At 43.8% G+C, this 13004-nt stretch overlaps 1 protein-coding gene across 8 annotated transcripts in view; it reads left to right on the forward strand.

Moving 5' to 3' along the window:
* The window catches only part of ATL2 (atlastin GTPase 2), a 41237-nt gene extending 29699 nt beyond the window's left edge, over positions 1-11538 (forward strand). For 5 of the 8 annotated variants that reach the window (XM_032103442.1, XM_032103443.1, XM_032103449.1 and 2 more), the window contains 9 exons: positions 283-339; positions 921-1013; positions 1260-1398; positions 2241-2368; positions 4533-4589; positions 5368-5439; positions 7121-7552; positions 8966-8980; positions 9088-11538. In XM_032103442.1, coding sequence (XP_031959333.1) covers positions 283-339; positions 921-1013; positions 1260-1398; positions 2241-2368; positions 4533-4589; positions 5368-5439; positions 7121-7552; positions 8966-8980; positions 9088-9195 — 1101 coding nt within the window. In that variant the 3' untranslated portion in view covers positions 9196-11538. The remainder of the gene's footprint in view (positions 1-282; positions 340-920; positions 1014-1259; positions 1399-2240; positions 2369-4532; positions 4590-5367; positions 5440-7120; positions 7553-8965; positions 8981-9087) is intronic. The other 3 variants (XM_032103444.1, XM_032103446.1, XM_032103445.1) reach the window with 3 other exon arrangements.
* Positions 11539-13004: the final 1466 nt, after the last annotated feature.

Raw genomic sequence — 13004 nt, forward strand, 5'->3', positions numbered from 1 at the left:
GATGCAGCCAGCTTTTCTCTGAGAATAGCCCACAAGCCACCCACTTAGAGCTGCAGTGTGTTGACAGTTCAGGAATGGCACTGTGAAGCCAGTGGGAATCATGTCTCCTACCTGAATCTTACTGAGGCTTGGTATACTCATTATCGAGGTTTATTTGTCATTCTCAACCTATAGTAAGATAAAAGATTGAATGCTTTTATTTTTTAGTGACATAATAGAATGTTTTACAGTAGAAAAATGTGTTTTCTATGTGGCACACCCTTACACTGTTCTTTCTCTCAGTTGTTTACAGAATATGGAAGACTAGCTATGGAAGAAATTTACCAAAAGCCGTTTCAGGTAACTATGTGTTAAATGGATTTAAGCAGTTGAATGTGTAGAAAATGAGCTCAGGATAATTTCTGAAGATAAACTAGTTGGGCTGAAGGTAACCAGTTCTTGGCAAGACTAATTTTCTTTCACTATTGCCACATGGCTTTGCAAAAATCCAATGGAAAAATGCTGAAGAGGACCACATTTTGGGCAAGTATAGCTTTCTGCTTGAGTTAAAAGGCATAAAAGGAATCAAAATGTGAAATGATGATGTGCAGGTGCTAAGGAGAAAAATTTTGTGCTGCCTTCTTATTTATTACTCTGAGATATAGCTGGTCTTTGCTGGTGGTAGATGGTTCTGAGAAAAAGTCCTGGGTTTTTTGTTTGTTTGGTTTTTTAAACAACCAAACACTTGCACCACAGAACTACAAGGCTGCTTCATTTAGAGCAACCAAATATACCAAAAAACTTACATAGTATCCTTACTTGTAATCTATAATATATTAGTTTTAGAGCAGCCAAATACTTAAAATAATCACACATGTGATAGAGTTTTTGACCTTAGGAATGATGCAAACTTTTCAATGCTGCTGTTCTTCCTGTTGCAGACATTAATGTTCTTAATTAGAGATTGGAGTTATCCTTATGAACATGCATATGGCTTGGAAGGAGGAAGAAAGTTCCTAGAGAAAAGATTGCAGGTAAGTTATCTCCAGTAGTCCTATTCTGGTCTTGCTGTCAAGGCAATGATGCAGCATGAGCTGGCTCCTTGTGCTAATAAAATACATTTGTGGTGTTTCCACTCATATGCAAAGTTGACATTATTAGGCTCGGGAATAAAAGCTTAAACACTCTTCTGTGCTCTTACTGCTTTTAAGATGATGGTTAATCTTGATTGCAGTGCTGCAAAACTGGTAGCAGTTCATACTGCCTTTTTTTTCCTTCAGGTAAAGCAAAACCAACATGAAGAGCTACAGAATGTAAGGAAGCATATTCACTCCTGTTTCAGTAATCTTGGGTGTTTCCTGTTGCCCCACCCTGGTCTTAAAGTTGCAACAAATCCAAATTTTGATGGGCGATTGAATGGTAGGAAGCTTTTCATTTTGTGTTTCTTAATTCAGATCACTGAAATAGTTTTCTTTTATGATGGAAGTTAAGCACTGTAATGGTTAGCTATTGAAATGCCTGACTGGAAAATACAAGGCTAAAAGGTGAAACTGCAGAATTTAGAAATGTGCATTGTGTGCTCTTCTTAGTGGTTTAAAGGCAGAGGAATTAAGTAGGCAGAGGGAATGGGTGTCTTTGTGTCTAGCTGTTCATTGCAATCTGATAACTTGAGACATGCTTAAAGGTCATTAAATAGAGATTCCAAAGATAACTAAGGTCTCCAGAGGGCAGAATCTGCAAGATTAAAGACTTTACTTTCTTGAAAGGCTTTTCTCTAAAAACTTGCTGAACCACAGGTCAGCTCTAAAATGGCTGAAATAAAAACCGTAGGGTTCTGCTGCAGCTGAGTGAGAGGCAGTCAGGATTCCTCCAATGGATGCCTGTCCCCCAGCAGAGGGAATGCATCAGAATGGCAAAGGCTATAAAAGTGAGTTGCAGTGGTGGGATGCCAGCTCCTGCTGTGCTGAGGGTACAGACCTGTGGGGTCATTGTGCACTGGTGTAATTGGGGAAACGCACTTTAAATACTCTAAGGACAATGGAACCTTGTTCTCCCTCTGAAGTTAAGATTGGTAGATTAAGAGTAGGTAGAACTTAACTAAAGCTATAGTATGTATGTAAGCTTTTAAATACCTTAAAAATGCAGTTCAGAGTTGTGATGCTGTGGATTTAGAAGGATCATGGGCTGTCAGTGGTCCTTTAGGAGATACAAGATTGAAAACTAACCACTTTTTTCTCCTGGAATTGATTGAATTTTACTAGATATAGATGAGGATTTTAAGAATGAACTGCGGAATTTGGTGCCGTTACTGCTTGCCCCTGAAAACTTGGTAGAAAAAGAGATTAGTGGATCCAAGGTGACCTGTAGAGATCTTGTCGAATACTTCAAGGTAAGCAAACTCATACTAATTATTTCTGTTAATAGCTTAAAAGACAGTATTCTAATTTTAGGCCATGTTATTCCCAGAGAAGATAAGATATCTAGGCTGACACTCACTGATCAGCTCACTTTTATTTTCATTTCATTACTCTGACTTTCCAGAACTGGCACACTACTTCCTAGCAGTACAGCTCTTAGCAAGCTACTGTTAGCAAAATTTGTGGGTTGGTTTTTATTTTCCTCTCTGTGAATTGGCTGAAATAGCTCAAGCTTTATTAGATTTTTTTTTCCTACTTTGAAATCCCAGTTGGGTTTTTTTTGTTTTGGTTTGGTTACTTTTAATTAAAGTAGGTCTCATGTAGTTTTTACAGGTAGAAAACCAGCTCTTAAACTGCTAGGTATGCAATGAAAATTTCAGATATTCCCCTCTAGATTTTTAACATGCAAGGAAGGTGCTTGCTAACCGCTTGCATGTGTAGCACCACTATGCTCTGAAGTATTTGTGTGATACTCACAGCTGTTAGTCTTGAGCTTTTTTGGTATCATGGTGAGACCAGCAGAAATGTGATAACATAATCTCTCCATCAGCAGGGATTGGTCTGGTGTGTATAGACCTTTTTTTTTTTCTTTTTTTTTTTTGTATTGGAATGACTTAGACAGTTGGCTTGGTAAGAATGATGCCACTGTCTCCTAAAGAGAGGAATTTTGTTTTGCTACTTTTGGGGTAGAAAAGTTAGGCTGATGTTGAGAAACAAACTGTGCAATGAAGGAATCTGAGACCAGAACTCATTTAACTTCACTTGTAAAAGGAAGTAACTTTTTTAAAGGGAAGACATGATATGGGATGCAGAAGTGATGGCTGTTCTGACAAGCATAAAATCAGCACTGGAGCTCAGAGGTTCAGTCTCTGTTTACATGGTTGCATGCTGCTTTTTGCTCCAGTTTTTCTCTAGTAGGACCCACTCGGGTCCAGTGCAGGGAGTGCATGTTCAGCAGCAGTTTAGAAAGGAAAAGGACTGCATCCTAAAAACCAAGTGTAAAACCTCTATTGGAAAGCTGATTCCCATCCTGTATCCAGTCGGGGAGCAGTCCTGTGGGGTGCTGCAGAAATGCTATGCTTATGTAACTAAAGAGGACTGCTCCCTTGGGACTGTGCATCTGAAGCAGAGATTGTGAGGCCTGAGCTGGAAACTGTAGGGCTCTTACTTGGAGGAAATAGCTACAGAAGCAAGGAGGGTGTCAAGGGAACTGAGTCCTGTATAACTCTGTATGTTTTTGTAGGTTGCTCTGCAACCTAGAGCATTGAGTACATGGGGACCCTGATAACCTTGTTCTCTCCTCCCTTAGAGCAAAAAATCCTCAGGCCCAAGGCTTGTAGACAAGGCAGGGAGGAAGGCAGTGGCAGTGTGGAGAGAGTGGATAGACCCCCTCAAGGGGCTGAGAGTGGCCTTGCTGGTGTAACGTGCACAGCTTGTCCAAAGCACTGGAATGGCTGCTGCTGCCTGCTCTGCCCCACTTACCTGTCCCCAGGAGCTGTGCCATGGGCCAGCTTGTGGGCTGGAGAAGAAATGAAGTGTGTGTTCTCTTCCAGCCCTCTGGAACCCTGGGGAAAGAAAGGACACCTGAGAATAAGTGGGGTGGGGCACAGAGGGATAGGATGCCTGCTTAGCTTCTGCAAGTGTTTTGCCTGCTCAGCTCTGTCTGCATTAAGTGCCTTGATCTGGTTTTTTTCCTCCTACACTTCAGTAGATCAAGTCATGTGAGGAAATATAAGTATTGGTTCTCCCAGTGCTGGGGTAAGTTTGGGCAAACCTCTTGCCAGAAAGGCTGGGATAGTCATCTCCACTCCTTTGTTATGGATGAAGATTCCCTCTTTAGCAAAGACCTCATGTATTTGAGGGAGCAGAAGCCTGCTGTCAAACCTGTCACTTCTTGAGACAGAGGTGTCTCCTCAGGGTGCTCTGCTGCCCTGCTGGGCCCCAGTCCTGGGCACAGGAAAGTGAAGGGGAAAAAATGCCAAACTTGTAAGAAGAAATTTTCATGATTTGATATTTAGCACTATTATAAGAAATATTCTGAACTCTTATCTTTGTATTATCCCTTATTTCTTATTCTCCTTAAACATAAATGTTTAGAAAAATAAACCTTTTTTTTTCCCCCTCCCTCACATTTAGGCTTACATTAAAATCTATCAAGGAGAGGAGCTACCTCATCCGAAATCTATGCTGCAGGTATTTTATTTTTCTTTCAAATAGTCTGATTAGATGATGTGTACTTTGTAAGTTTTTTGCAATTGAAGAATCATGACTGCTGTGGGCCTGAAGCCCCCCCCCACCCCCCCCCCAGCTGTAGTTCTTGAAGGATCTGTGTACTTTGAAAGCCATCTGAACTATGATGGTTGGGTACTTTTCCCTCAGTTTCATCAACCAAATAAAATGAAATCAACCAAATGGAGCAGGGGTCTATCTGGTTGGTTGGGTTTTTTAGCTGCTTTACTCTCTAAGCATGGGTTTCCTCTAACTTGCTGTTTGGGAGATCCACAAAATGACATCTTGCAGCTTTAACTACAATAGTTGTCCCTGACATGACACAGGTAGAAAATAAGTGTTAAGTTCTTAACAAAATTGACAATTACGATTGACGCCAAAATGTACAACTATAATGCAGAAATAATACCAGCTTCCTCCTTTCCTCTTAGGTAGTGGGAGTAGTCCAGTACCAGGATTAATATGTAATAGTTTAGTGACCCTTATGTGCTTATTAACAGTAGAGCATTCCGAAGAGATTGCTCATGATGAAAAGCCTGTACAAGCAAGCTGAGGTTGGTTTGCAGCTGTGCTAGAAAGCTGAAGAAGGGCAGCAATATGTTTTAATGTGTACTGCTAAACTTCACTTATTTTTGTGTGGCCTTTTCCTGGCCATCTGGAGGTTTTGGGGGTATGCTGGGAGTGTAATGCTGTGTGTAAGCTGGAAGTGCTGTGATGACAGAGGATGCTCTGTGTTTTCTAGGCAACAGCTGAGGCGAACAATCTTGCTGCTGTGGCAGGAGCAAAGGACTTGTACAGCAAAGGCATGGAGCAGGTATGATGGCACAACCTTTCCTAAACACCTGCATGCAAATACAGGCCTTGAGCTTCCATGTTGTACTCTGTGTGTGAACACTTCAGTGGGGGGAAGTAGCTCAGGGCCAGGACTTGTGTGTGTTCTGCACTCTGCTCTGAGCTGAGGTGTCTGATGTTGGGGAGATATGAAAAAGGTTGTGTTTGCAGGATACACTACCTGTTAGTTCCCTCCATAGCTCTTGACAGGCCTCTCAGAATCCTGTGACATGAAATGCACAAGCAGATGAGCAGACATTTGTTGTGCCAGGGTTGCATAGTGGTGAAACTCTAGGTTTGTAGTCTCATGCTTCTGAATTGTGGCCATTCACTGGCTGTAAAATGCAAGGATTCTGATACTTAAAGAAACCCCTTGAAATACAAGAATTACTTTGAAAAACCTGTGTATGTAATTTCCTTCTTGCTTCTTCTTTTGAAGATGGTGATTTTATATCATTCTAAGCTGAGTGCTGGATGGATTTCATACTTCATTGTAGTGGTATGCAAGGTTTTATCATAGGAAATTCTGAAAACCATTACCTGTGTCATAAAGCTTAACAGGACTGTGCTTATTGTAGGTGTGAGAACATGCTACAAATGTAGCTCCCCATTAATTAGCTAATTGTGGTCTTAATTGCTGAAGTAGCTTTCTGTTTTGAAATTAGAGTAAGATCTAATGCTAGTGGCAGACAAGCCAGTTCCATTTGTTAGCAGGCTGTTTGGAGAATGTTCTGCTGGTTTAAAGGAACTCCTCTGTTTCCATTTTGGAAAATATCTTGAAATAGTAAATATGTTGTTTATAATACATGTCAAGTCTGCCTTCCAAACTTGAATCTTCAGTGGTTGTTGAGATACTGTAGTTGTAAGGTTTCTAACTTGGAGCAGGGAATAAACAGAAACAGATGTTCTTTTAAACAGACTTTGTTTCCATAGTAATGTTCCCCAGTACTGTATATTTTTATATCACTGTAGAGATATGCAAAAATTATGGAATAGATTTTTTTATCCAGATGTCTCATATGATGTTCTTGATCTGACACAGCTCTGAAACTTCTATTTTTAAAAACAGAAGTGGGAACTCTTTGGATTTAAAACTCGATTATGTAAAGGTAGTTCTTACTGCAGCTTCTGAGTTGTCCTCGTGAACCAAAGCCCTCCTTTGCTGAGCATGCATAACCAAAATACTGTCCCCCTAATGACCTGAAATGTAAGGAACAACAGGTGCAGTGTCACAGAGTGCAAGAAAACAGTGGCAGTTATTTGTGTGGTGACCTCCTGATTTCTCAGTAGCTCCTAGTGTTTAACACGCTCTGGGCAATGTGGAAAAAGCAGTTTTGAAGGATGAGATTAGTGGCCATTTCCCAGGGAGTTTTGGTGGATGTGGAGGACTTCATTATGGGAAAAAGCAGGGATGTGCACGTGGCTGTTGTCCTGTCCTTCTGGGCCTGTCTGAAGAGAACAGTAGAAGCGTGAGTTAGTCCTGTGCTGTGGGTCTGTGTGTGGTTGGACAGGTGAGGCTCCTGCCATGCCATGATCCAAGGCTGCTTCACTGGCTGGGCCTGGAGCTCACAGAGCCAAGGGAGGAGGGCAGCGAGGGGCAGGTGCTTTCTGTGCAGCAGCAGAGGCTCAGGGTGTGATTCCGTGGTCTCTGGTTGCTCCCGCAGGTGTGTGGGGGAGATAAGCCTTACATCGCCCCATCGGACCTCGAGCGGAAGCACCAGGATTTCCGAGAGAGCGCCATCCGGCAGTTCCGCTCCGTGAAGAAGATGGGAGGGGAGGAGTTCTGCCGGCGCTACCAGGAGCAACTGGAAGTGGAAATCGACGAGATCTATGCAAACTTTGTGAAGCACAACGATGGCAAAAACATCTTTTATGCTGCTCGTACCCCTGCCACTCTATTTGCAGTCATGTTTGCCATGTACATAATCTCAGGACTGACTGGGTTCCTTGGCATGAACTCCATAGCTGCCCTGTGTAATCTTGTGCTGGGGATGGCTCTTATATCGTTTTGTACATGGGCATACGTTAAGTACTCTGGGGAATTCAGAGAAGTTGGAACAGCCATTGATCAGATCGCTGAAGCTATATGGGAACAGGTTGGTATCTGTTTTTATTGCAAAATCTTGCTGTCTTGAGCAGACATATCAAACAGTTTCTGTTCTGTTCTGCTGAGAGGGAAAAGCTGGTCTAGACCTAATAGAGAATGTGAGTGCTGCCAAAGGGAAAATCTGCTCAGCAGTGTGACTGCTCTCTTCAGGAACAGATGCTGCACACAAGGAATGTTAAATAAGCGTAGGGTATTGCCAACAAAGTGTTACGTAAGGTGCAGAAGGTTACTTAGTAGGTGCTTTGATGGCAAAGAGTGGAGGGACTCCTCAATTCTCTTTTTCCTTATTCATAGTAAGGAATTGTTTTTGAAGTTATGTTTATGGATAAGCTTGTCCTTATGTGGTGGATGTGGTGGATAAAATATCTCAGATCATGCAATGAGAAAGGCGAAACACTGCCCTCCTCTCCTGATGGGATGCTGAAGGGCTGATGAGTCCTTGGAGAGAACTGGCTGGGTGATGGCTTTCAGCAGCTGCTACCAGAGGGTGCACAGCAGGTTTCTTCCATCAGGGAGACTTGTGCTGTCTGTGACAGCTTCAGTGGGTGCAACTGCTGTTTGCAGGGAATCCTCAACAAATTCCTGAAAGGAAAAGATGTGAGTGTAGGGACAACAGAGCTGGAGGAGAAAACTTTGTGCATAGAGATTTTGCTGCCTGAACTCAGTTGACACAGCTGTGGCCAGTAAGGCCAGTGTAGAGAATTCTTGAAATTCTCTATTCCTGTTCTCCAGTAGTTTTTGGAGCATTCTGACTAGCTATGTCCAGTGCCAGCAGAAGGGAAACACTTTTCTGCTGTTTTTACTGGAAATAAAGGGTGCACTGAGCTTATCTGGGGTGACATTAAAGTGTGTCCTGTGAGGCATGAGCAGATAACTAACTGGAGCCTTCTGCACAGATGCTTGCTTCTGCAGCTGAAAAATTCCTGTGTTCAAGGCTCATCCTAGGCACTGGTACACTAGGCCTATCTGAGCAACCTGCTGAGGGTCCTAGTCAGGTTGAGTTACACTGCAGCAGAAAAAGTGGATTTTTAAAAATAGGGAAATGAGCATCAGTAAATAAATTGGTAACTAAATCTTGAGTTAGCACCACTAACTAGTGATTGAAATTGAGGCTCTCCAGTTCTACTGGAGCTGCTGCTGCATGGTACCCCAAGCACACAAGGCTTGGTTTGGCTGCTGCCTTCCCTGGGAGGGGGAGAACTTGGCTTATGCTGGCAGGAGCTTGCCATTTGTGGGCTGGAGGAAGGTGGTCGCAAAAAAACATCAGCAGTGTTGCTGTTAGAGCTGCACATCAGTAATAGGCAAAGCACTGCAGGTCCTGTCTGAGTCACTCTGATTGAATACACAATCTTAACTGTTGATTTTTCTGAATCTCTGCCTTTCTTTTCCCTCCTTGCTTCAGAGGAATCCCAGGAAGGTGAGAAGTTACTGGCAATCAGGTTTTTTTTTTTTTTTTCTGAACTTGATTGACTTTCTGCTGTGTTGTGAGAGCCGGTTTTCCTAACAGCTGAATTCATGTTTTAGGTGTTTTCCAAACTCTTTGAAGTCCTTAGACGCCGAACGGTTCGTCGTGCTCTTACATCAGTGCCGCGACAGCGACTCTCATCCAACAATAACAAGAAGAAAAACTAGCCAGTATTTTTAACTTTCTTTCTGTATCTGAAGTGTTCACACTTACACATATAGGACAATAAGCTGGACCGTCTGGGCCGGTCTGCATAAATGCTGTAACCATACCAGACTGATGCTGCATATGGGGTATGGAATTGCACATCCATCTTCTAGGAACTGTAAAGTGGTTTGAATTCAGTGAAATACTGCTGTGTAGGAGGGGTGTCACTTGTGTCCATAGCATGTGACTGCTTTAACCTCATTACTCTAGCAGCAAAATTCATTTCTCTTTCAGTTCATGCCACTTTGTGTCAGACTTCATCATTCTAAGTTTTTTCATGATTTCAAGTCTCATCTCTTTATATGGTTTTATATCTTATTTTCCTTGGTTACCTCATTTTCTTGTTTCTTTTGCACATTTCTCATTCCACAGGTGTTGAAGCCCATGAGTGATAATTTGATGGAGGATCACATGAGGCAGTCTGTAAAAAACTCTATCAAAGCAGGCCTGACCGAGCAGGTGTCTCACCATGCCAGACTAAAGACAGACTGACAGTTCGTCTCCTCTTCAACTCTGCCCTCTCATCCTAGACATGCTTGCTGTACCATGAGAACTCAATAATAATAATAAAAAATGAATAAAAATAAACCAAAGTTTACAATCAACTGTAGAAGTAGTTTAGTGTGATTGGCTTCACAGATTGCTGCCATCACCGGGGAAGAGTTAAGTTTGTCAGTGTTCAGCTTCTCAGACAAACTGGTGCCATGGAGCCCGCTGGGGTGGGAGGGAGTGGCTCAGTTTTACGTAGTCCTGGTGACCCGTGTTTGGGGGAGGGAGGGGGAGCTTCCCCAGCGCTGAGAGTCCGTGCAGGCTCTGGCTTACAGGGGCAACCTGTCCCCTGCAGGAGCTGACTTCAGGGAAGTGTAATGATCAGACCCACACTAGGTGTGCTCTCACCAAATGTCCCCAGCGCGGCACTGCCCCTCGCCAGCTCCAGCGAGTGTCCTGTGTGTGCAGCCGGTGGAGCCATCGGAGCGGCCACTCCATTACAACACGTCTCTTGCTTTCTTGCCTTTTACCAGTATTACACAGATGCATGTGCTGGTTCCTCACGCAGAACTGGGCTGTCAGGGAGGCAGTGGCTCAGCACAGAGGGTGTCTTGCCTTGAACTCGCAGACCTGGTCCCGAGGGAGGTGCATATCGGAACTGAGCTGTCTTTTTCTGCAGTTTAGCCTTCATGTATATAATATTGCCATTAATTCTACTGGGGAAGAAATTCCATCCAAAAATGTTGCCTACAGCTACCAAGCAATGAGTTAGGATTGTCTGTACAGTGTGTTTAGTTTTTATTTTTTAAGAAATCACAGATAGGGCATGTATATGAAATATAAATATATAAATACGATTTTGTATCAAAGTTTTGTAGTTTATGGCAAAACCTGGTTCTGTGGTAGCTAAGTGCAGTTCCTGTAAAGGAATGTTTGTGGCTCATGTAAATGTGTGAATGCATCAACAATTTGAAGTTTTTTGATATATTTGTGATATTTACCTGCCTTGAGCACTGCAATCTCTCACCCCCTTGGGAAAATCAATGGGAATGTTTGTTGTGAAACTCTTGTCTTCTGTTGCATTTTAAAGTTATTTCCTGTAATTTATTTTCAGTACATGATTAAAATCAGTTATGTATATATGAAATGAAATCTGTGCTTATTTTTAAAAGATGTTCAAGTATTGTATTCTACTACATAAACTATGTCAAATACTTATCCTGACAATTATATGAACAGATTTGTTCTATTGTACTTCATAGCTTTCTATTGAAGCCGATGTTCCTCTCATGCTTGTCTCTGGAAGATGACCTCTGTCCAGCTCATACCCCCTCCCTGTATAGGAAAACCTCCTGCTGTTCTTAAGCACGCTTTTGACTTGTGGAGTTGCTTGTCAGATTCTGCCCTCCGACAACTGTATCACTCTGAAATCCTGTTACTGGCTTTACTTTCATTCTTGGCTAAATCAGTACCAACTGTGTGGAGTGTAAAGGCAGCTAAATAATTACCTGCTGTAGTTTCAGCTGGAACTGGCTGTGTGCAATAGCTGGGTTTTTGCATTCCTAAATGGCAACAATTCTCATCAACATTTGAGCTTTAACATCTCCCCTCTCTCGAGTGAGGGAAATCATCTGTCTAGGACTAAAGCAATTGCACTGTGACTTTTGCACCGCGAAGAACTGCTGGGGAGTGGTGGTTACCTGCCCTCTGCAGGTGAGGGCTCAGCTCCAGGGGAATGATGCTAAAGATGAGGTAGGAATGTCGCATTTTATGATATCTCAACCTGTACAGATTAAATACTGTTATTCAAACAAGCCAATGCTTTGGTGATTAATCTCTTACTAATCAAATGAGTCACACGGGGGCTCGCAGGGCCACACCTGCCCTTGCTGCTCGTGTTCTTGTCCAGGAAGGTGTGAGATTTGCAGCTGTGCCCTGCAGAGATTGCAAAAGCAGAACTCTTCCCAGCATGTGGACAAGGAGTTGCAAGGCTTTATCTGTACTCTTCTTCAGGGTCTGTGGGGGGAGAGTTCCTGAACTGTGCCACGAAGTTGCAGAATGAATGTAAAAGCCCCTCGAGCTTGTGGGAGGGATCAAAGAGAGGGAAAGGGAGGGGTCAAGATGACTTTTAATGAAATGTGGGAAATTGGTGTTTTAGGGGATAAAAGGGGCTGGTCACGTGGCAGCAGGTTGCTGGTGCATGTCCTTGTCTGCCCATGCTGTTAACCCCATCTCTCCCTTCCCTGGAAGAGGGGGTTCCATTCTGTCTGCACGTGTGCATCGAGGTCAAAGTGCCAGGGACTGGAATGGGACCTGGGGTCACAGGAGCTGCACGTTTGGAGTGGCAGCAGCCTGCAGCGAGGTTGTGTCACTTGGACAGTGAGCTGGATTTAGCCAGCAAGTAGAGTAAGGGGCCTGGGAGCCTGGTGTTGGAGCAGCTCAGTCTGGGCTGGACACATCTATTTTTGCATGAGGCAGCTGGAGGAACAAGGTCTGGGCTGATCTGGAGGGTGTGGGGCTCAACTGGGATCCTTTTTTTATGTGTGACTCCGTCTGTGGATGCAAAAGAGGCTCTGCAAGGGCCCGTTAAGGATAGACGCGTGTCACAAGGCCAGCTGCTGAGGGCAGGCACAGTGGGGATGTGCAAGGGTGGGCTGAACCTGCGACTGCACTGCAGCTGTGGGCTATGCTCATGTGCTGGTTACTGGAGCAGACTGGTGCTCCAGAGGCTGGATACTAGGCTGGATACTAGACTGGATGAGCTGAGCCTCCTTGCCCAGGTACTGGAGGGATCCAGAGCCTGTGTATTTCCCCTAAAAGCCCGTCACGGTGACCAGGAGGAGGGGCAGAGTGAGGGTGTTGGTGCTGTTGTGCCAGTGCTGAATGTGGATGGACGGTGTGAGCACATTCCATGTGTGTGCCCAGTGGGAATGCTGGCTCAGCCTTGCTGCTGGTGGCACACAGGGGCACGAAGCTGTAGTGGCTTCACCTCCATGGGCACCCCCTTACAATCAGTACTCCTAGTAGAACAAGCTTAGTATTTCCCATCTCCTGTCTATGTGCCAAGAACATCAGGTTGGTGCACAGAGTGGGTACAGGGAACTGAGGAGCTTCACCAGGAGAATACACAGGGGCATAAAGGAGGTGACAGCTGCTTTCTCTGCCCTGGGCTACTCCACTACTGCTCAGGAAAGGAGTTCTGAGGGATGAAGCAGATGAAATGCTCAATAAAGGTAATAATTCTGTGCCAACTGTGCTGTATTCAGGCCTCTCTGAGCAT

Source organism: Corvus moneduloides, chromosome 3 (assembly GCF_009650955.1).
Source record: "Corvus moneduloides isolate bCorMon1 chromosome 3, bCorMon1.pri, whole genome shotgun sequence".
Lineage (NCBI taxonomy): Eukaryota > Metazoa > Chordata > Aves > Passeriformes > Corvidae > Corvus > Corvus moneduloides.